Here is a 25,073-nt window from a genome sequence, read left to right as displayed (position 1 = left end):
CACACTCCCTCACTCACACATAACACGTACACACAGGCACACATTCACCACACACACACTTACACATTCATCACATACTCTGCTGCTACTGTCTATTATTTATCCTGTTGCCTAGTCACTTTACCCTTACCTATATGTACATATCCACCTCAATTTCCCCATACCCCTGCACATTGACTCGGTACTGGTATCCCATGTCTATAGCCAAGCTATCATTGCTCATTGTGTATTATTTCCACATGTTACTATTCTTTTCTTCAATTATTATTGTTGTTATTATTGTTTTTATTAATGTACAGTATATAATTTTGTATTCTGCATTGTCAGGAAGTAAGTAAGCATTTCATATTAGTTTACACTTGTTGTTTGCGAAGCATGTGACAATTAAAATTTGATTTGATATTCAATGTCTGCTTTTTTAAAATGTATACCCATCTACCAATAGCCGCGCTTATTTGCGAGGCATTGGAACACCTCCCTGATTTTAATGGTTGAATCTGTGTTTGAAATTCACTGCGCGACTGAAGGACCTTACAGATAATTAATTGTAAGTGTGGGAGTACAGAGATTAGGTAGTGATTCAAAATTCATGTTAAACACTATTATTGGAGTGAGTCCATGCAACTTATTATGTGACTAGGCTTGCCATAACAAAGGGGTTGAAAACTTATTGACTCAAGACATTTCAGCTTTACATTTTTTATTAATTTGTAAACATTCCTAAAAACATAATTCCACTTTGGCGATATGGGGTATTTTGTGTAGGCCAGAGACACATCTCAATTTAATCCGTTTTAAATGCAGGATGTAACACAAGAAAATGTGGAAAAAGTCAGGAGGTGTATATATTTTCTGAAGGCACTATATGTACATTACTGTATATCTATGTATGTACATTACTGTATATCTATGTATGTACATTATTGTATATCTATGTATGTACATGACTGTATATCTATGTATGTAGATTTCAGAGCTGGTGTTCGTCATCAAACTCGATAATCCAGGGTAACACATTCAAAGATACAACACACAGTACACACGCTTAGTCAATCCTACATTTTATTTGGATAATGTGTACAGCTCTATACTCTACAGCAAGCCAACACAGTAGTGCGCTAAAGACGGAGGTGGGGGGCGCTCAGCACGGGACCGTATGACACAACACCCCTCATGGTCTTGAGAGGAGGCGCACTGAGTGTCTCACTACATATCTTATGTTGTATGCCTGAGGGAACATATAGAGTGGGGGCTTTTTATTGCTTGAAAAGACTGAACATATCAAACAAGAAGAAAACTAATACTTATTAAAATGCCCATGTAGTGGACATGACTCAGGCTCATGGTCTCGCGATGAGGTGATGGTGAAATTCACTAGTATGAACTAATGTTTTGGATTTACCTCTGTGACCTCTGGCTTCTGTCAGGATTGACCTCTGGGCGCCAATGGCGAGAGAGTTTTTACACTAAAAAACCTTCCTCCCTCAAAATGGAATACATACTCAGCAGGGGAAATTCATTCAAATGTCTCCCTCATCCTCATTTTCTTCACGCTAGTGAGTAAATGGATAGAGAAACATTTTAGTAAATGTGGAATTGGAAACCAGATAGAAGATAGAAGTGAGGATAGCAGGGTGATCTCAAAAGTCATTGCTCGATTCCTTGTGTCTGTTCTCCTTTCCACCTCCTCAAAGGATCAGAAGGAATCAAGGAGAGCAGAAGGGGAAGATCTGAGTTTTCTATGACGAATCAACAAAATACTTTTAAGACTCATCCTCTCCTGGTATTCAGAAAGAGGAGAACAAGGCTTGCCTAATAAATCAGACTGATACCAATTCTTGGTATACAGTCTGAAAAAAAGTTTCCTTACAAGCCAGAATGTTCAATACAATTACATTTGAACTTGAATATCTTATCTGTGAGGTTGGTCCTTCAGAATATCCACAGGAAAGTATTATTTACCCAACTTTTTAGAGCGCCAGTACTGCCGTTGCAATTTCTATCACCTGGCACGACTTTGGTTAGTATGCATGTATCTTGTGCATGTAATTCCATATTGTGCACATGCCTTAGGTCACGAGCAAACAAATATTGATTGCCACCCACCCGCGTTTCGAAGTTGGTTTAATAATGCTTTCCTGTGGATATTTTGTCTCAAATTTCGACCCACGGACAATTGGCAGAGTAAATTCAAATATCATTTTCTTCAACATTCATGACAGACAAGGTACGTTTAGTTTTTTTTCTATGTAATTGTGCATGGCTATGCTGCAACGTTACACAGCATGGCCACAGCAGGACTACTCTAAGGCAGAACACCATACAACTGTGTTGGGCCTCTTTGGCTCATCATTGTCGTCATAAGACACTTTTCACCACAATCTGATTCAACAGTGTATCAAAGCTGTTTAGCTATTTGATTAAGAATAAAGGGATAGTGTTTTCATTCGTTATTTGTCTGTGATATGATATCATATCAGCGTGTCACTTACATATTTCAATGTCCAAAATGTGTAAGATTTGAAGTGTCAGTTTTATCTGTTCTTATTGCTTAGTTGTAAAGTGGAATGTGTCCGTGTGAAAGTAAGGATATTTTTTGGACATAGCTGGCTCTAGCCACAGACCACATCTGTACCGACACCACTATAAGCACAGGTATATCACAAGTACATCATCCAAGGACATGTGCTTTACATGAAAGCTGAACACTCTAACTTCTAGTTCCCTAAGAAGAACATGTACTCTATAAACATTTTCAATGAGGATTGTCATGTTACTGTCATTTCGATATTGAATGGGGAATGTGTTCTCAGAAGCTGAGGAAATAGTGCACAGTCATGATAAATTGCTTGCTTGCAGGCTAAGGGTTAAGGGCCATTATGGAAGCCTTGACCATGAATCTGGACATTTTTCTACACAGAAAATGAAAGTGACAGCCATTTTTTGGGAGGCTTGACAGCAATTGTTGCCAGCAACGGTTTAAGTTCATGGCTTTTCAGTAATGAGGCAGCTCTTCTTACACTGTAAAAAACAACCATGTTAAATGTCTGCACTGAATTCAACCCATCTTCTCTTCTTCAAGGCATTCCATGACAATACCTCCTCCAAATGCCTTATAGACAGATAAATACAGAAAATAGTTTTATAACATTCTGTGATATAATAAACATAATATATTAAACAATCAGTTAAATAAGTCATAAAAAAGATTAAGTTAAAACAATCATATTAAAACATATCCTTCTAATAGCTTTTACAGTATTCCATTTTATATTGATTAATAAGAAATATTTTGTATTAAATAACCTGTTGACAACATTTCCCGTGTGGCTCAGTTGGTAGAGCATGGCGCTGTTAACACCAGGGTTGTGGGTTCAATTCCCACAGGGGACCAGTGTGAAAAAGTATGTACTCACTTACTGAAAGTTGCTCTGGCTAAGAGTGTCTACTAAAAAGATTACCTCTGTGTTATATTGAGTTATTATCAGATGATATATGTACATTCATATAAGGGTTAAGATATATTACCTACCAAGATAAATGGTTTCAAAATGTAAGCATATCTGATGTTAAAATCCACCAATTTCATCAACTGAAAGACAATTAAAAGGAAAAGAGACTAGGTTAAATGTTCGGATCAAGTGACACCACACAGCTTCATCTGGTTGGGTGCTATTCTCTCACTACACCACTAGGGTCAGCCAAGTGCAAATCAATGTTGGCTGGTTTCATAGCGTCATGGCTGTCTACACAGCTTGGAGTCTACCATGTAGATAACCAAAATTACCCCTTTATTTAAGAAAATTAGAATTTTCTCTTCTCAGCTATCTGAGACAAGAGACAAATCTACCAGAAGGCCCTAATAACCCCTTTTTGCTTGACTAGTAATAGTGAGATCAAATCAGCCACAGCCGAAGTTCAACCCAAAACAAACAGCAACAAACTGTCACGCCCTGACCTGCCCTGACCACGCCCTGCCCTGACCTGATCTATTTTGGTTTGGTCAGGGTGTGATTTGGGTGGGCATTCTATGTTCCTTTTTCTATGTTTTTGTATTTCTTTGTTTTGGCCGGGTATGGTTCTCAATCAGGGACAGCTGTCTATCGTTGTCTCTGATTGGGAACCATACTTAGGTAGCTTTTTCCCACAGGGTTTTTTGTGGGTAGTTGTTTTCTGTATAGTTTAGTTTCCTTACAGAACTGTTTGTTTTCTTCTTTGTTAGTTTTGTTCAAGTGTTCTGATTTAATAAAATATCATGAACATGTACCACGCTACGCTTTGGTCCAGTCATTTACAGGAAGAGGATCGTTACACATACCATCTATAAACAACATTCTTATGTGTCTTTTATCCCTAAGGTGAAACCCCCCCAGCAAACCACAGATGTAAATAAACACAGAGAAAAACTATTCTCTGTGTACAGTATTACACACAGCTCACTAAACCTGAGAGAAGCATCTGGCCAAACTGGTCCCAATGCATTATTACCCAAAAGTGTCCTGTTTATGCAAGATTAGAAGGTTACCTATACCTCCACCTATTTATGCAGGATGCCAGGAACTCCAGTTTAACTCATCCAATAGCTTCATCAGTGTTTGATAATATTTGTAGTTTTTTTAAAGCTCAGAGACACAATATAATTGAAACCTACTAAGATCTGTGTGTGAGGCCAGTGGACTAATGTTACTTTCAATTATTGTATAACATATTGGGTGTGCTGTAGGCCTACCTATTGTATGACCAATGGAATAAAGAAAGATTCAGTGGGATATGACGGTATGACTACACCTCTTGGCCATGTGGGAACTTTTCAAGTGAAGGCCACTGATGCAGATCTGAAATTCAATAGTATTCACAGCAAGGACATACACAGATGCTCAGACGCTACCCAACTGTGACTCAGCGTAACAGAGGTCAGAAAATGTTTTTTTCAAGGGCAACCCAGGGTTGATTTATGGTTGGCCCTAAAACGACACAGCAGGGTAAGGTAATTGCACAGTAGGCGCTGTGGTCTATGGCAACAGGCCATAGGTTAAACTAACCTCCACACAGGATGTCACACTCGGATAAGGCCCCATAATAACGTTATATAGAGCGACGCCTGTGTAAATGCATTCAACTACAAGATTCTACACATTGACGTGAAGTGATTAGTAACAACATCCTCATTGGGTGTTCGTAAACCTGGAAGTTTGGGTTAATTCAGGTCATGTCAAAATGTATAATTATAAAAAGTATTCATCATAGCAATACAACTAAATACCAGTTAATAGGATTATAATCAACAATGCTAAATTAATCTCAGTATCAATTCGACAATGGTGCAGGACAATGGGCGATTTACAGTATTAATAAAATCAGATAGTCATAGTGATTATGAGGATAGCGATGATGATGATGATGACAATGATTATGATAATAGTGATGATGATGATGATGCATTTCTAGGGATGGTCACAGTGGGGCTAGTTATTCAGCCTTGGTTTGAGCAGCCAGCAGGTGACGCTGTGGCAGTGGCTGCCAGTCTGGGAGGAGCTCCGTCCTGGGGCTCCATGGGCCCCTCTCCACCCCCCTCCTCCTCCCCTCTTTCCCCCACCAGAGGATTCTGTCTGTGGGCCAGGGAGTAGGAATGCCTGACCCTGGACTTGTGGTGCCTGCGGTGAGGGTGGAGGAACAGCGCTGGGTCAGGCATGGCGGTGGGCTCTGCAGGGCACGTCACCCTCTCCCTGGGGACACACTCCCTGGCCCTCTCCGCCCGGAGCTGGTGCCCTGACATGGTCCTGCTGCCCCTGCGTTTAGGCTTGACCACAGGGGAGGCTATGGCAGAGCTGGTGTTGGAGGCATTGGAGAAACCGGAGGGCGACTGAGGAGAAAAGGGAGAAAAGATGGCGGTGTCCCACTCGGCTGCTTGGCTGTACTGGGGCCCAGGGGGATTCCCATGATGACGATCCCTATTCTCCCAGTTTTCCCTGAGGGCCTGCTGCCTCTGCTGCAGCCGCTGGTGTTGCAGTTTCTGTCGGGCAGCATGCAGCTGGAACGAGAGGTAGGCTGCCGCCTCGGTCTGCCTCTGCAGCTCTGTGTTGAGCACCGTGGAGCGTTGGCTGCGGCGCTTCAGCTCATCCAGGAAGCGGCGCTCCTTGTCCTTGAGGTTAGCCCGCAGCGCACCAACCAGCGCCCCCTTGTGAGTCAGCTCCTTACACAGCTCTCCCAGTGTGCACTGCTGCTCGGCCCGGCGATCTTCGACCTCCAGACAGCGGGCCTCCAGCTGCTCCTCCTCCTCCGCCAGGTCTGAGGACGAACACAAGAACACAGAAGCAGAGAAGTGCACACAAATCAAATAGTAAGGACGCATCAGAGATTCACAGACAGATAGCTAACATTCAGACAAAAAAACAAGCCACAAATGCAGCTGCCAGGATTTACATGAAGGGCATCTACTACTCATGCTGACATTTTGACCCCACAGAGCACTCCTCCTAACCCCACCCCCCAGGACATAGGACCAGAGAACAGAGCACTCCTCCTAACCCCACCCCCCAGGACATAGGACCAGAGAAAAGAGCACTCCTCCTAACCCCACCCCCCAGGACATAGGACCAGAGAACAGAGCATAGAACACATGCAGAAAGATAACACACTGCCTGGATGTGATACATTCAGTCAAACGGATATGGACCAGCGCTGGCTGCTTTCAATCACCAAGTTGGCCTCAAAGCACATTTGTGGATCATCTGGCAGATAGGAAATGGTATGTGGGTTTAGGGGTTGAATGGACAAAGGCAGAAGACTGAGCACATTTGGGCAAAGGATTAAAGAGCCACTGAGCAAATCCCTGCCAGTATCCACCACCCAATCTCTACCAGCCGCATCATGGCCACTGGCATGGTGTGACATCTGCTGCCACTTACCCACTATAGAGAGAGTGAAGAGAGTAAACTGGCAGACTGCTCACATGCAGTGGTGGTGTGATGGGAGGGGAAGGAAAGTGATTGTTTTGGAGGGCTGATAGCCAATATAACATTCAATGTAGTAATATACTGATAGTTCCCTCAACCCAATAATACCTACTTTCTCAGCGGACAAAATTGGCTGCACTGATGTCATCATTACACCAGGAATTGGCTGTGATAACGTCACTGCATCCAGTTTTAACCGCAAGTCTAAAATCATTGTACAACATTTGCTGTGCTTTTGGGGCAAAGTCAAAGCTATAGTACTCCATCACAGTGAAATCCTCCAGTAAGGAATGGGGGATTAAAAAAAGCCTTAGTCAGTACTAGCTGTAGCTGTACCTTTGGGCTGAGGCTGCCCAGCTCAGACAGCTGGGCCAGGGGAGAGGGATTACACCACAGCCTCTGGTATGCTGGTTGACCCAAGAATTAAGTCAAAGTAAACTAATGTGAAGGGAGAGGAGCAGAAGGTGCTATGATTAGTTTAAACTTGGATGTGAAATCATTGTAAAATGATCAGTAGGGATTTTCATTAGGCCTATATTAAGATTGCTGCATTTAGTTTAGAATAGGAGGAACCTGATATCCACATAAATAGCCCTTCCTTCCCCTATCTCCTTTCTCATCCTCCTCTCTTTCTCTTGTTCTTCTCTTCTCTCATCACTCTTAATCCCTCTCTCTGAACCAGTCTCATCCTGTACCTGTTTCTCCATCTCTCTGTCTTAATCCCTCTCTCTGTACCAGTCTCATCCTGTACCTGTTTCTCCATCCCTCTGTCTTAATCCCTCTCTCTGTACCAGTCTCATCCTGTACCTGTTTCTCCATCCCTCTGTCTTAATTCTTCTCTCTGTACCAGTCTCATCCTGTACCTGTTTCTCCATCCCTCTGTCTTAATCCCTCTCTCTGTACCAGTCACATCCTGTACCTGTTTCTCCATCCCTCTGTCTTAATCCCTCTCTCTGTACCAGTCTCATCCTGTTTCTCCATCCCTCTGTCTTAATTCTTCTCTCTGTACCAGTCTCATCCTGTACCTGTTTCTCCATCCCTCTGTCTTAATTCTTCTCTCTGTACCAGTCTCATCCTGTACCTGTTTCTCCATCCCTCTGTCTTAATTCTTCTCTCGATCCCAATCACTATTTTACAGATTTTTCTTTCTACATCTGTTTTTCCCCTCCCGCCCTCCACTCCTCGCACCCCCCCCCCCCCCCTTCCTCCATCTCTTTCTCCTCCCTCCCTCTCTCTCTGAGTAACCCAGCTTTCTCCTTGGTGTAGTTCTTCCTGGTCTCTGTCTAACTGTCGCCCACTAGACCAGGGTGGTGAGGTCATGCTGCAAATATAGAAAATGCTGTGTAATCTAATCTCCATTTCGTCCTCCTTTTCCTCTCTCTCTCTCTCTATCTCATTCACTGACCCTCTAACACGTTCTGTACCATTCTTCCCACTCTCTCCCTTCCTCCCTTGTCCCTCCATCTCTCTGTCTCAGCAAACAGACTGTAATTGTACCCCTCCACCAGGGCACAGAGGAAAATGAGAGAGGAGGAAAAATGGATGGATCAATTTGTGAGGATGGAGGAGAGGGGGCTGTGGTGGTGTGATAGAGCAAAGGACGGCCTGCTCTGGAAAAAGAGGGGGGTCCTGATTAGTTATAATTGGCTGCAGATGGGCATGAACACCCCAACTCCTCCTTTCTTTCTCTTTCTCTCCACCACCCATTCCCTCCCATCCCCTCTGTCTCTGTAATTATCTACGATATTAACATAATATCCATCTTCTATCTAGACATTCTAATGCCACAAACTACCCATGAATGGAATATTAAGGTGCACACACACAGCTTTTGTCTGATGGTTCATATTCATGAACTGTGGATTGCACTCCGCTGCCAATCTACCCAATTCCAATCCTCCTACACATTTTTTTATCCTGGTAACAGATCAATCCATAAAATGTGATGTTTTATTCATGGAATATGGCCTTTATGGCTGAGGATGAGAGGGGGAAAGGGAGAGAGCGTTTGTGGAGGTCGACCACAGGGCTGTCCCTTGGCGGATGGGTAAAGTGAAGGATAATGCCATGAGGGTGGGATGGGATGGGGGGGAGCCAAAGAGGACAAACAGTTAGTGTCACAAAGCCAAGCCTGGAGAGAATGAGGGGGAGGGGGGCAGGAAGAGAGAGAAAGAGAGACACAGAACTTACCCAGTTCACTCTTGCCTGGAGGCTTCACATTCAGCTCACATGTCAACTCTGAGAAAACAGAGACAAGAAATGAGACATCAGTGAGAAAGAGACATGAATGAATAATGTGTGGGACAGAAATGAGTCATATGAGTAAGTCTATGAGACAAATAGATACAATTCAGGGATTTACAAAAACAATAAAAAGGAATGCTTTCAATCTGATGTGTCTCATTGAAACACTAAATACTAATGCTGATCGAAACTAGGGATGAATATTTCCCACCAAATCTACCAAGTTTCAATACCGGGAATAATTCATATTTATCCTGAAAGTGCCCATCATAGCAACGAGAAGTAGGGGTGCTGAGGGTGCTGTAGAACCCCCTGATAAATCACATAAAAAAATATACAGTACCAGTCAAAGGTTTGGACATACCTACTCATTTAAGAGTTTTTCTTTATTTTTACTATTTTCTACATTGTAGAATAATAGTGAAGACATCAAAACTATGACGTAACATATGGAATCATGTAGTAACCAAAAAAGTGTTAAACAAGTTCCCACATATGCTGAGCACTTGTTGGCTGCTTTTCCTTCACTCTGCTGTCCAACTCATCCCAAACCATCTCAATTGGTAAAGAGGTTGGGTGATTGTGGAGGCCAGGTCATCTGAGGCAGCACTCCATCACTCTCATTATTGGCCAAATAGCCCTTACACAGCCTGGAGGTGTGTTGGGTCATTGTCCTGTTGAAAACCAAATGATAGTCCCACTAAGTGCACACCAGATGGGATGGCGTATGCCATGCTAGTTAAGTGTGCCTTGAATTCTAATAAATCCAACAGTGTCACCAGCAAAGCACCCCACACCATCACATCTCCTCCATGCTTCACGGTGGGAACAACACATGCGGACATCATCCGCTCATCTACTCTGCGTCTCACAAAGACATGGAACCAAAAATCAAAAATTTAGACTCATCAGACCAAAGGACAGATTTCCACCATTCTAATGTCCATTGCTCGTGTTTCTTGTCTCAAGAAAGTCTCTTCTTATTATTGGTGTCCTTTAGTAGTGGTTTCTTTACAGCAATTCAAACATGAAGTCCTGATTCACGCAGTCTCCTCTGATCAGTTGATGTTGAGATGTGTCTGTTACTTGAACTCTCTAAGGCTGGTAACACTAATGAACTTATCTTCTGCAGCAGAGGTAACTCTGGGTTTTCCTTTCCTGTGGCAGTCCTCATGAGAGCCAGTTTCATCATAGTACTTGATGATTTTTGCGACTGCACTTGAAGAAATGTTCAAATTTCTAGAAATGTTCTGGATTGAGTGACCTTCATGTCTTTAAAATAATGATGGACTTTTAAATCTCTTTGCTTATTTGAGGTGTTCTTGCCATAATGTGAACTTGGTCTTTTACCAAATAGGGCTACCTTGTCACAACACAACTGATTGACTCAAACACATTAAGAAGGAAAGAAATTCCACAAATTAACTTTAACAAGGTACACCTGTTAATTTAAATGCATTCCAGGTGACTACCTCATTTATTTTATTTAACCTTTATTTTTAACTAGGCAAGACAGTTAAGAACACATTCTTATTTACATTGACGGCCTATCCCACACGACGCTGGGACAATTACGTGCCACCCTATGGGACTCCTAATCATGGCAAGTTGTGATACAGCCTGGAATCAAACCTCTAGCACTGAGATGCAGTGCCTTAGACCGCTGTGCCACTCAGGAGACCATTAAAGCTGGTTGAGTGAATGCCAAGAGTTTGCAAAGCTGTCATCAAGGCAATGGGTGGCTACTTTGAAGAATCTCAAGTATAAAATATATTTTAATTTGTTGAACACTATTTTGTTTATTACTTGATTCCATAAGTGTTATTTCATAGTTTTGATGTCTTCACTATTATTCTACAATGTAGACAATAGTCAAAATAAAGAAAAACCCTTTAATGAGTAAGTGTGTCCTAACTTTTGACTGGTACAGTATATATATTTTTTAAATTGTGCACTAGGCCTTTATTACCTTCTGTATGAGCGGAGCAAAATAGTGGTCAACAGAATATTTCCTCAGCCCTCATATGGGCAGCAAGTAGGCTAGGCTATGAGACCGCACAGAGAAGCAGGGGAAATATTCTAGCAGTATTTTGACATGCAGGCAAGAGACGTGCTTTGATAATGCAACCTATGGATTACAGAATAAAGTTTGGAATTTTCATGCGAGACAGGAGTCAGGATTTTGTGTTTCAGTGGGATTGGGACTGGATAGGAAAATAGCCTAGGTTCTAGAACAGGAGAATTGTCCTCATTTCTCTCTGAAATGTTAACAGACTTCATATCTGTGACAGAGATGCCTATGTAGTGAAATGTGTATAGGCCTATCTAATGTGTGACTGTTTGAAGATTCCAAATGACAGCTCAAAGAGGCACATGTTCATTTATAGTCTTTAGGCCAACTGTAGAGGTTTCCTGTAGGGTTTAACTGCAATCGGGTCGATTATGCATGCGCTTTGAATTTAAGGCGACTTTGTGTGGAGTAAATGTGCTAGGCCATGTGACAACTTCTTTGGATAATGTGCTATTTTAATTTTTGCCAATCTGATGCTGCGCATGTGTAGGGCCTGCATTGGTGCCAACCTTGAGGTCAAATGTTGTAATTTCCCAGGTCTTTCATTTTATTTTGTTCCCAGTGTTCCCAGGACAGTCCCGGGTTCGCTGTTACCCATGTTAATCCTTAATCATAACTGTAGTGCTGTTGAAGCAGTGAATGTCCAATCTGTTTGTTTGCGTCTAGTCTGTCAGTTAGCTTGACTGCAGACAGTTCAGACAGAGATGATTAGGGCCTTGTGTAGACTGGACATACAGTAATCACATTGAGTTAAACTGATTATGTTTAGCTGGGTGGACTCTAAGCACTTCTCCAGTCAGCACAGACAGATGCCATGCTTGGGTTGCTCTCAAGGACAAAGACTAAAATATACTGTACAGTATTTATATTATGTCCCTGTCTATTCCCTCTCACTCGCCAGCTGGGTTGAATAGACAGTTTACCTCCCAAAATAAGCACAGTAAAATCCTTAACCTATCACCTTCCTTTGCCTGCTCAGAAAATCCCATCAATCCCCACAGAGAGAGAGAGAGAGAGAGAGAGAGAGAGAGATAGAGAGAGAGAGAATTAAAGACAGAAAGAAAAAGGAAGGACGAAAGAGGAGGAGGGTGGATAAATGAACCCCAGCAGAGAGGATAACTCCAGAGGGGGAGTCAGACCCCCGACTACCAGGAACAGGAAGGTATTATAATATGTGGTTTCCTTTCATGGAAACCCTGGCTGTAGTGGGGGAGCATTCATTGAGATAAACCTGCTCTTTTCAAGTTAAAGTTAATAGTCCCAAGAAAACAAATTGATTGCGCTGATAGACTAGTACAGTAGGCTACATTGTGTTTGTATCTAAGATTTGATGGCTTTAGCATCTTTGCAGTGTATGAGCCTAGTCTGTCAGTCAAACCACAACACCATGTGGTGATGCCCTTTCACTGAACCTTCTTTGTGTTCTGCAGTGAGGTCTGCCTCTGCTTGGCTTGGCAGTAACACTGTTGTTGTAAAGAGGGTCACTGTCTACTCCACTAGTCTGATTTGATCTCTGTGTGTTTGCGCGCGTGTGCATACTGTATGTGTGCATGTGTGTGTGTGTGTGATGTATAGACTCACCGCTACATCGTTTCTGCAAGGACAGGATCTCCAGGTGTAGGCCATGCAGTAGGGTGAGATGTTCCTGTCTGAGAAACACTGTACTCCTCTCAACACTCTCCATCTGCATGTCCAAGGTGGAGCCTGTAGGTTCCATGATTACACACCTGTCCTGCACCCTGCACAGAGAACAGGGTCAGAGGGCGTTAATATACATTATACCTGCATGTGTATAAGGGTCACTTTCCTGTTACTAATGATGAACAATAACAAAAGGAAGTATTCCAAATGTATATGTGTGTGTGTCTGTGTGTCTGTGTCTGTGTGTGTGTGTGTGTGTGTGTGTGTGTGTGTGTGTGTGTGTGTGTGTGTGTGTGTGTGTGTGTGTGTGTGTGTGTGTGTGTGTGTATGTGTCTGTGTTTGTCTGTGTGTGTCTGTGTGTGTGTCTGTGTGTGTGTGTGTGTGTGTGTGTCTGTGTGTCTGTGTCTGTGTCTGTGTGTCTGTGTCTGTGTCTGTGTGTGTGTGTGTGTGTGTGTGTGTGTGTGTGTGTGTGTGTGTGTGTGTGTGTGTGTGTGTGTGTGTGTGTGTGTCTGTGTTTGTCTGTGTGTGTCTGTGTGTGTGTCTGTGTGTGTGTGTGTGTGTGTGTGTGTCTGTGTGTCTGTGTGTCTGTGTGTCTGTGTGTCTGTGTGTCTGTGTGTGTGTAATGATGCATTTGCAGTATCTTTCCCCCTTCTTTATTTACCTTCACTGCAGTTTAGAATATCACCTGACACATTTTCAATAAGCATTACCATAAGAGAAACACTGAAGTCTTAATTTATTCTAAGATAACATTTTTAAAAAACACAATGATTGATGATGGTTATGTCAGGTAAGATAAAGTGTGTATGAGTGTGTATGAGTCATTGTGGTCATGCGGTAAAAAATGTATTGATCACCCAATAGAGAGATGGAAGAAACCAACGCAATATGCTTGGTAGGTTACAGTATGTTGAAAGTCCTAGTACCAAATTCAATTTTACAGTTGATTCCTACATGACTACAATACACTCAATAAATGTGGCAATTTTATGAAAATGATCCATGCTTACCGTGCTATTTTAGATAATGTCGAACGGAGTCCCAAAGAATTACGATATGAAATTCATGAGATCTATAAACAAGTCCTTCGATCCATACATGATTGATTTCCAGGAATGTTCCAAAACCATTTAGGATATTCGTCCAATAATTGAGATCAATTCAACATCATTTGCAGGCGATAACGTTGTATCAAGAACAAAAGATGATAGCCTGTACACAGAAAAAAATCAGCGACGCATCGCATAACGGTCCTGGGAGGCTACAACAGGATAAATATGTTTTCATTACTGCTGCACCATCTCGCTGCGTCAGTAACAGTTATTGCCAAAATACTCATAACAAGGTCAACATAGCAAGTAGATTGTAACGTATGGAAACGGAGCACGATACATTTCGACAGGCGCAGCCTCCCTCTCCTTCATCGTCTGTTGGGTTGAGCTGGTACAGTAGTCTACTGTCGTATGATGAAAACAAGACATCGTGACCGGAACACCCGAGATGATCATACGACTCAAATCCAGCTTATTGAAAGAAGTGGCCGTACCCAACATCGACTTTTGCCAGGATCGTTATAGCAGTAGTTCAAAGGCAGAGATAGGACAGGGTAGTCTTTATTATGAATGTTAAAATGACTGTACTTTTGATAAGACAATTGTTTGGGTGACACCAAAGCCTGTTTATCCGTGCCAGGGTTCTTACGAAATCATATGGGCTACTTTGAGAATATGCACGGCAAATACAAGCCTCAATTTCAGCACCATGGACAGGGACATTGCTCTGGACATGCGTCACCCTGAGACAATCTGACATAGGCCAGTCATTTCAGACCTGATGGGGGATGGCAATGTCTTGCTAGGCTTGATGGATAGGCCTAGCTCTTATGTCTATATGGAAATTATCTACGTTTCATTTTTTTCGCAACATTTAGCACAATAATGAGGCTTAATTGGCCAAGAATTAAGACGGTCAATCATTGATATTCAACCTGGTCTCAGAGCATTTAGAATGATTCTTTATGTTAACCCGGGACCCTCCATTTAGTATGATAGGTTTCGTATGGTATGTATTACTTTTTTGGACCCATTTTATATTGTACTTCTGACACCAACGTAATGAAACAGAAGGGACCAGGTCTCGAACCCCCGACCTTCTAGCCCGAGGTCCGGCGCGCTATCGACTGTGCCGCAAAAGCATGCTCCTGCGGCAGAGTCGATTTCCGAGTTTATAAACCCAAGGTCATTACACTATGATATGTTACGAATTTGCTAAATGTACACCATGTTATGAATTTTCTACATTTATGATATCTTATAATGTCCAGCTAGGTGGCTAGGTGGCTAAGGTTAGCTAGCTGACTAACGTTAGCTAAGCTAGGGGTTAGGTTTAAGGTTAGGGTTAAGTTTATAAGTTAGGTTAAAGGATAAAGGTTAGAGGAATGGTTAGCTAAAAGGGTTACGGTTAGGGTTAGGGAAGAGTTAGCTAACATGTTAAGTAGTTACAAAGTAGCTAAAAAGGAGTAAGTAGTTTAAAAGTTGCTAATTAGATTCAAACTCGCAACCTTTGTTCGCGTTATACGCCCACCTACCCAGACCAACCACCGTACTTTAGTTTTTGCCTTAAATAACCATCTGTCTTATGTAACCATACCAAACGTAACTTATATCATACTAATTTGAGTGTCTCAGATTTACATTTACTGTGTTATGTCCAGTCAATGAGATCAGGCTGTGATATTGAGTCACTGGTGCCTCAAAGATGATGGCAAAACATCTGCTGCACCCACTAATGAAATTAATACACAAAATACTTTCAATGTTATGTTTTTTATTTTCATATTAAAATTCAAAATATATGTTACTGTAAAGAAACATACATGGGAGTCGTATTAATTACAAACCCTCAATTCAACAAAAAAAAGAAGAAAAAATACAATTATCTTCCTGAACACATTTCCATTTGTTGGTCATTCTTGCACATTTCCTCAAGGTATGCTATATGTGGTGGCAGGTATCTTAGTGGTTAGAGTGTTGGACTAGGAACCGAAAGGTTGCTAGATCGAATCCCTGAACTGACAAGGTAAAAATCTATCATTCTGCCCCTGAACAGGACAGTTAACCCACTGTTCCTAGGCTGTCATTGAAAATAAGAGTTTGTTCTTAACTGACTTGCCTAATTAAATAAAATATGCAGCTGTAGTTTTTAAACTTCCATTCTAGCATACATGACACACATCTTTCTCTACATGTTTTTATTTTTATTTTTAAACATTCAACACCATGGGCCAGAAACGTTTGAATACATTGGCCATGCTGTCAATCGAGCATGACTTCTGCCTCGTTCAAAACAACTGGAAAATCGGAACTGAGAGAAATCTCAGAAATCTTCAGTGAGTTCTAGACAACTGGGAACAAGGAAAAAAATTAGCTCCGACTGGGAAAATATGTTTTGAACGGTCATCCAACTCGGAATTCCAAGTTGAGAACTCAGGGCTCTTTCTAGAGCTCTGACCTGAAGATCACTGACTTCATGGTTCAACCTGTTTTTTTTCAGAGTTCATAGTTGTCTTGAAAGCACCATAAATCCAGAGAATGCCAGATTTGATGACAAAATTTGCCCACAAGAAGGACCGCAGCGCCACCTTCCTGCTCAAGTGAGCATAGCACAACAAGGTGAGTCCAAAAATTTATTTTATGCTTCTGCATAAATTATGTAGAATGCCGGGGAGAACAAGTATTTGACACACTGCCGATTTTGCAGATTTTCCTACTTACAAAGCATGTAGAGGTCTGTAATTTTTTTTTATCATAGGTACACTTCAACTGTGAGAGACAGAATCTAAAACAAAAATCCAGAAAATCACATTGTATGATTTTTAAGTAACTAATTTGTATTTTATTGCATGACATAAGTATTTGATCACCTACCAACCAGTAAGAAGTAGGAAAACCTGCAAAATCGGCAGTGTATCAAATACTTGTTCTCCCCACTGTATGTATACTGTTGCTAAGAAAGCAATACTAAGTGTATGGTGGGTGGTAAGCTGTTAGTAGCCCATGTGCCGCACCCTAATAATTTGGTCCCTTTCCCCCTCGTAACTTAGTCTACTGTTCTGACTTGGTGGTGCACATGTAGCCTAAAGCCTGTTTTAGAGAAATGTCATCATCGAATATTGTAAGGGCTTTCATTGTCTGCTTATATGCCCCTTTTATTTATCCTACGGTTCTGACTTGGTGTACAGGGAGAATACTGTAAGAATGACCCATGTTCTGAATTCTGTCGCTGTACATTTCAAAAGTGATGAACAAATAATATAATGGATAGGTGTCCCGTCCAAGGGACAATTGTAAATCATGCAGCGCCTTGTGTCATGATCGCAGATTTTAGAGAAACAACAAATGTCGGGACATATAAGTGTCTTATATCTTGTTAATATAACTGCATGGTCCAATTTACAGTAGCTATTACTGCCATGCTAGGATTGCTCCTAACAACAAAACACTTTTTTCACTGCGATAGGTTTGATAAATTCACCTCTGAAGGTGAAATGTGTACTTACATTCTGAAATCTTGCTCTGATTTATCATCCCAGAAATAACATGAAGTATCGTTTTGTTAGATAAAATCCTTTTTTCATACCCTAAAAAGGTCCATATAGCATGCACGATCGATTTTGTATTTCCACTCTTTCAATTTGCAAAGAAAGGAATCTGTGAAAATCTAACTCTAAACGTTGTTTCAACCAGTCAAATCACGCTCGTATGTATTCCTCAGAGATCATAGAACGTAACCAGACTTCACTATATCATTAGGGGTGTAGTATATCCTATAGGACACCAAATTTGGTCAGTAAGCAACACCTTCATGGCACGCCGATGACAAGGGCGGTCTTCACTTGATTGACTTTAACTTTGTCAAATAAGCACCAATTGGGGTCAAACAAAGCTAGCTAGATAGCCAATGAGCTGGGCTTTACAGGAGTATCCGTAAACCCTGTATCCGTCTCAAAATGTAGCTGCCAACATTGCGATAGCATGCCTTTTCCTTGTGGACAAAAATTATAAGATTATTCAGAGTTATGAAGTTATGAAAATTGGTTGTTTTGCAAATGTTTAACTTATAATATGGCTACTAATACTGGGAAAGCTAAATCAGAGTCCAAGTATACAGATTTGATGATATTCTTGCAGAAAAATGTCATATGAATGCAAATGTCTCCTTCACAATTTGCCCAAATGTGCCTGGGTGACTTCACACTAAATGACATGTAGTTCGCTCATACTTCAAGTTATCCGTCTGAAACTTTGCACATACACTGCTGCCATTGTGTGGACACCATCGGAATTACAACCAGAGTGATGGGACCTTTCTCTTGCATTTCAAAGATGGTGATAGAAAAAAAACGTTTGTATTTTTTCTTTGTATTTTCTTCTACCAGATCTATTGTTTTATATTCTCCTACATTCAATTCAGATTTCCACAAACTTCCAAGTGTGTCCTTCCAAATGGTACCAATAACCAATAACCAATAATGCATATCCTTGCTTTAGGGCCTGAGCTACAGGCAGTTAGATTTGGGTATGTCATTTAGGCAAAAATTGAAAAAAAGGGGTCTATCCCTAAGAAGATTATGTTGACTACGTCCGTTCTAGCTCTCTCATTGTCTTAATCAAAATTAGGGATGGCCTCTTATCCGCCCGTCGTCCCCTTATGCCATTGTTTGTACATCTCAATTGTCAGTAGAAACCGCATTTGTTTAAACAAGTCAGCAATATCAGCTATGTTTTTTTTAAAGGCGGTAAATGAGGATGAATGAACTGTTTCGCTGCCCGACAAGGCTCCGCTGATACCCAGGTGTAACAGTGGTAAGGATTCACTCCATGTTGCTGAAAAGAAAGCTCTGCTGTTGGGACAGCTTTATGTAGGCCCTAACAGTTTGTGGGCACCGTTTATCACTGTTATCGTACAATTCATGTTTGCCCCATCAAGATTTACATGCAACAAATCACCACTGTAGCCTAATCATGCCAAAATATCAAAACATGAAGAGGTAGTTTCAGATGTTTTCAGAACATAGGCAGGGACTGCTGTCCTAGCTTTATAGGGAAGCTGTTTCCAGCATTGGCGTGCCAGGACAGAGACGAGCTTGGATTGGGCTGAGCGGGAGGGCCAAGAGACCAGAGGTGGCAAAACGGAGTGCTCGGGTTGAGCATAGCCTGAAGGTAGGGAGGGGCAGTTCCTCTTGCTGCTCTGAAGGCAAGTACCATAGTCTTGTAGGGGAGGGGTATGTATGGGAGTTCTGATTGGTTCCAAGTTTAGCAGTTTGGCAAATTTGCGTGAGCAGAGTGATGAAATATATTTATTTGAAAATGTGCAAGAATTGAAGATGCAAACACATTTTTTGGTCATAAGAAAGTTTTACTGTCATATACAAAAAATCAGCGCCTCCCTCGAAGGGGATCGACCAACTTCGCGTTTTTCGGCTTCGGCCCACCACTTACGCAACACTGTTAGGATTGTCACAACCTCCATTACCAAAGTTACACCATGTGGTTACAAAAGACTACAACAATATACAGACACTTACCAACCAACTTGGCCACAATGGTACTTTACATTTATAATGGCAAATAGCAATAACAGTATGTCGTATCATTACAAAACAGGACACATGATCCGCAATATAAAGCTCACAAGTTAATGCAAGTACTTCAGATATCACCACCACAATCTGTTAATCTGCTCGAAAAGAAACAAATATAGTACATACATACATGTTGTAAACTAGTGAAGTTCATTCAGGAGTCTTATCGCAATAAAGGCAACTTCTGAATGGAAATAAATCATGGCTGTTTTTGTAGAATAGTCTTCAGCCGTTCATTGACTGTCTGATGTTTGGGAGGTCTATTCAAGCAGCTGAAACAAGCTTTGCTAATGAGCTTCATATCAAACATCATTAGTGTCTTTTCATTGTTGATAGTGGTACAGTATAGCAGTGTGTTGCCATTGGTAGGGTCATCTAATTTAGCTATTCTAATCATAGTATTCCATTAAGAATTGGTCAAGTAGAATTACTGCTTGGCTGGAACCAGCTCTTGCTGGGTAAGACTGCCCACCCCTGCAATAGTGGATGTGTTTGGTCAGAGAGCATAAGAATCAACATGCAAATAAGAATAAGCTCTCTTTTCAAAAGACCCTCATGGATGTTCTAGACTCAGGGAAACAGAAAGAACCCCTCACTGGTTATAGAAACACCACAATGCCCAACAGTTTATACACCACATACTGTAGATACCACTATCAATCCATATATCTCCAATATAACCAACAATTATTCTAAAGGGATATACAATATTATTCAAACTGTGTTCATTAACCATATTTATCATTTTATTCATCCTTGATAATTAAATCCACAACTTTTTTTTTAATACAAATAAATTACAAATATACAAAAAAATTTAAATAAAATAAAAAGTGGAGCAAAGCATAGAAATACATCTTGTTAGAAAAACTTCAGCTCAATATTACCGATGGTCTGTAATGTTATGATGGATACTAGATAGAGGTTGCCCTTTTAGGCACAGATCTAGGATATGGGACAGGTAGCTGATATTGGATCTGTGCCTAAATGGGCAACTTCTACCAAGAACAGGGATGGGCAACTCCAGTCTTCGAGGGCCGGAGTGGTGTCACACCTTTTCCCGATCCCTACCAATCACAGCTGATTAAAAAAATGGCATTCTGAACTGAAGATCATGATTAGTTAATTACTGCAGTCAGGCATGTTAGCTGGGGGAAAAAGTGTGGCACCGATCAGGCTCCCGAGGACTGGAGTTTCCCATCCCTGCTCTAGGTAGAAGTTGCACTTTTAGGCACAGATCCAGAATCAGTTCACCTATCTCATATCCTTCCTCTAAGGAGTGTTCTGCCTCCTTCAGGCCAACTCTGTAATGACACTTCAATGACCACCAACCATGTCAGTCATCAGATACCAGTCTAACGGCCTGTATGTCATTAGTGATGTCATTAGCTGGTGTGTATTGGAAGAGCTGGCTCTCTCGGTTATCATGGTGACTGTGTGGACCTAGTATTGAGAGGAGCACTCGACTTAATGGGCAAGTTCCAAATGGACTAACATAGCAGCCGTTGCCTGTGTGCCTGTGTGTGTGTGAGGGAGAGAAAGCAAACATAGCTGCTGTTTCTTAGGGAAATGTTGTTTTAGTTTAATTTCCACAAAATTCAACTCGACATCGATCTGAAGTCAACCTTGTTGTTTGGTTAACAACCCGATCAGTGAGTATGTGAAACAGTTTTGAGAAATACCAACACGCCTCTTTTTTGTTGGTGTGTCTGTTGGTTTTATTTTTGGTGCTTTTTACTCCTTTTCTCCCCAAATTTGTGACATCCAATTGCTAGTTACAGTCTTCTCTCATCACTGTAACTCCTGTACGGACTCGGCAGAGGCGAAGGTTGAGAGCAATGCATCCTCCAAAACACGAGGATGCACTGCACTGCTTCTTGACACACTGCTCACTTAACCCAGAAGCACCAATGTGTCGGAGGGAACACCGTACAGCTGGCGACCAAAGTCAGCTTGCATACACCTAGCTGCCACAAGTAGTCACTAGAGCGCGATGGGACAAGGACATCCCAGCAGGCCAAACACTCCCCTAACCCAGACGACTCTGGGCCAAATGTGTGCTGCCTCATGGGAACCCTTACAAAATAGATAGCAAAGATCATGTTAGGAACAGATGCAGTTGCTACAGTCTTCCGAGGTAGCAGGTGTTTAGTTTACATAAGGCTTGGCCAATAAACGTCTTCGACTCTAGTGCTAGTTTTACGCAACATGTTTACAACATGTTCAAGAAGACACAGGTGTTGGATTCAATGATTCCATATAGTATTTATATATTTTTTTCTTTCTCAGTGTTATGAGATTTGCACCTCAACTTGTAAGACATTTCACACACATACACACGCAAGCACACACACACACACACGTGCATTCTGAAAGTATTCTGACCCCTTGACTTTTTCCACATTTTGTTATGTTAAAGGGTAAGACTTTAAAATTGATTAAATATTTTTTTCCCTCCTCAATTTACACACACACCCCACAAAGACAAAGCAAAAACAGATTTATACATTTTTGCTAATGTATAAAAATAAATAAATAATGGAAATATCACATTTACATAAGTATTCAGACCAAAGACTCAATACTTTGTTTAAGAAACTTTGTCAGCAATTACAGTCTTGAGTCTTCCTGGGTATGATGCTACAAACTTGGCACACCTGTATTTGGGGAGTTTCTCCCATTCTTCTCAGCAGATCCCATCAAGCTCTGTCAGGTTCGATGCGTCGCTGCACATTTTTTTTGAGGTCTCTCCAGAGATGTTCGATCGGTTTTAAGTCCGGGCTCTGACTGGGCCACTCAAGGACTTTCATTGACTTGTCCCAAAACCACTCCTGTGTTGTCTTAGCTTTGTGCATAGGGTCGTTGTCCTGTTGGAAGGTGAACCTTCGCCCTAGTCTGAGGTCCTGAGCGCTCCGCAGCAGGTTTTCATCAATGATCTCTGTACTTTTCTCCATTCATCTTTCCCTCGATCCCCACAGCATGATGCTGCCATTACCATGTTTCACCGTAGGGATGGTCTCAGGTTTCCTCCAGACGTGACGCTTGGCATTCAGTTCAAAGAGTTCAATCTTGGTTTCATCAGACCAGAGAATCTTGAGAATCAGAATCAGAGTCCTTTAGGGGCCTTTTGGCAAACTCCAAGCGGAGTGCCTTTTTATGAGGAGTGGCTTCCGTCTGGTCACTCTACCAAAAAGGCCTGATTGGTGGAGAGCTGCAGAGATGGTTGTCTTTCTGGAAGGTTCTCCCATCTCCACAAAGGAAATTTGGCACTCAGAGTGATAATTCCTTCGACCTCATGGCTTGGTTTTTGCTCTGACATGCACTGTCAACTTTGGGACCTTATATAGACAGGTGTGCCATTCCAAATCATGTGCAATCAGTTGAATTTCCCACACGTGGGGCCTCCCGGGTGGCGCAGTGGTTAAGGGCGCTGTACTGCTGTGCCATCAGAGTCCCTGGGTTCGCGCCCAGGCTCTGTCGTAACCGGCCGCGACCGGGAGGTCCGTGGGGCGACGCACAATTGGCCTAGCGTCGTCCGGGTTAGGGAGGGATTGGTCGGTAGGGATCTCCTTGTCTCATCGCGCACCAGCGACTCCTGTGGCGGGCCGGGCGCAGTGCGTGCTAGCCAAGGTTGCCAGGTGCACGGTGTAGCCTCTGACACATTGGTGCGTCTGGCTTCCGGGTTGGATGCGCGCTGTGTTAAGAAGCAGTATGGCTGGTTGGGTTGTGTATCGGAGGACGCATGACATTCAGCCTTCGTCTCTCCCGAGCCCGTACGGGAGTTGTAGCAATGAGACAAGATAGTAGCTACTACAACAATTGGATACCATGAAATTGGGGAGAAAAAGGGGTAAAAAAAAGAAGAAAAAAAATAGACTTTCAACCTTCGTCTCTCCCGACCCCGTACGGGAGTTGTAGTGATGAGACAAGATAGTAGCTACTAAAACAATTGGATACCACGAAATTGGGGAGAAAAAGGGGTAAAATTCAACAAAAAAAGATTTTACCACAGGTGGACTCCAATCAAGTTGTAGAAACATTTCAAGGATGATCAATGTACCTGAGCTCAATTTCGAGGCTTACGTAAAATAAGGTCTTTCATTTTTTTAAATACATTTTCAAAAAAATCTAAAAACCTGTTTTTGCTTTGTCATTAAACGGGTACTGTGATTGATGAGGGATTATTTTGTATTTAAATACATTTAAACAAATCAAATATATATTTTATATTTGAGATTCTTCAAAGTAGCCACCCTTTGCCTTGATGACAGCTTTGCACACTCTTGGCATTTTCTCAACCAGCTTCATGAGGTAGTCACCTGGAATGCATTTCAATTAACAGTTGTGCCTTGTTAATTTGTGGAATTTCTTTCCTTCTTAATGCGTTTCAGACAATCAGTTGTGTGGTGACAAGGTAGAGGTGGTATACAGAATATAGCCCTATTTGGTAAAATACCAACTCAATATTATGGCAAGAACACCTCAAATAAGCAGAGAGAAATGACAGTCCATTATTACTTTAAGACATGAAGGTCAGTCAATGCAGATCATTTCAAGAACCTTTCAAGTTTCTTCAAGTGCAGTCGCAAAAACAATTAAGTGCTATGATGAAACTGGCTCTCATGAGGACCGCCACAGGAAAGGAAGACCCAGCGTTACCTCTACTGCAGAGAATAAGTTCATTAGAGTTACCAGCCTCAAAAATTGCAGCCCAAATCAATGCTTCAGAGTTCAAGTAACAGACACATCTCAACATCAACTGTTCAGAGACTGTGTGAATCAGGCCTTCGTGGTCGAATTGCTGCAAATAAACCACTACTAGAGGACACCAATAAGAAGAAGAGACCTGCTTGGGCCAAGAAACACGAGCAATGGACATTAGAGCGGTGGAAATCTGTCCTTTGGTCTGATGAGTCCAAATTTGAGATTTTTGGTTCCAACCGCCGTGGCTTTATGAGATGCAGAGTAGGTGAACGGATGATCTCAGCATGTGTAGTTCCCACCGTGAAGCATGGAGGAGGACGTGTGATGGTGTGGGTGTGCTTTGCTGGTGACACTGTCATGATTTATTTAGAATTCAAGGCACACTTAACCAGCATGGCTACCACAGCATTCTGCAGCGATACGCCATCTCATCTCGTTTGCACTTAGTGGGACTATCATTTGTTTTTCAACAGGACAGTGACCCAACATACCTCCAGGCTGTGTAAGGGCTATTTGACCAAAAAATGAGAGTGATTGAGAGCTGCATCAGATGACCTGGCCTCCACAATCACCCGACCCTCAACCCAATTGAGATGGTTTGGGATGAGTTGGACCGCAGAGTGAAGGAAAAGCAGCCAACAAGTGCCCAGCATGTCAGAACTCCTTCAAGACTGTTGGAAAAGCATTCCTCATGAAGCTGGTTGAGAGAATGCCAAGAGTGTGCAAAGCTGTTATCTAGGCAAAGGGTGGATACTTTAAAGAATCTAAAATCTAAAATATATTTAGATTTGTTAAACTTTTTTTTACTACATGA

General features: G+C 41.9%; 2 protein-coding genes across 2 annotated transcripts in view; one reads left to right on the top strand and one right to left on the bottom strand.

Annotated features, from left to right (window-relative positions):
* Positions 1 to 1,048: 1,048 nt before the first annotated feature.
* On the bottom strand, positions 1,049 to 14,989 carry LOC110507698. The gene is made up of 4 exons (XM_021587852.2): positions 13,923 to 14,989; positions 12,853 to 13,010; positions 9,147 to 9,194; positions 1,049 to 6,288 (listed from the first exon to the last, which is right to left on the bottom strand). Exons 2-4 carry the CDS (start codon positions 12,986 to 12,988, stop codon positions 5,474 to 5,476), a joined length of 999 nt encoding a protein of 332 aa, XP_021443527.1. The 5' UTR covers positions 12,989 to 13,010; positions 13,923 to 14,989; the 3' UTR covers positions 1,049 to 5,473.
* Positions 14,990 to 16,461: 1,472 nt separating this feature from the next.
* Positions 16,462 to 25,073, top strand: part of aifm4 (apoptosis inducing factor mitochondria associated 4) — a 62,973-nt gene continuing 54,361 nt past the window's right edge. The window contains exon 1 of the mRNA XM_036964758.1: positions 16,462 to 16,583. The gene's annotated coding sequence lies outside the window, so the exon portion shown is untranslated. The remainder of the gene's footprint in view (positions 16,584 to 25,073) is intronic.

Source organism: Oncorhynchus mykiss, chromosome 27 (genome assembly GCF_013265735.2).
Source record: "Oncorhynchus mykiss isolate Arlee chromosome 27, USDA_OmykA_1.1, whole genome shotgun sequence".
Lineage (NCBI taxonomy): Eukaryota > Metazoa > Chordata > Actinopteri > Salmoniformes > Salmonidae > Oncorhynchus > Oncorhynchus mykiss.
This window is presented reverse-complemented; position numbering and strand designations above follow the sequence as displayed.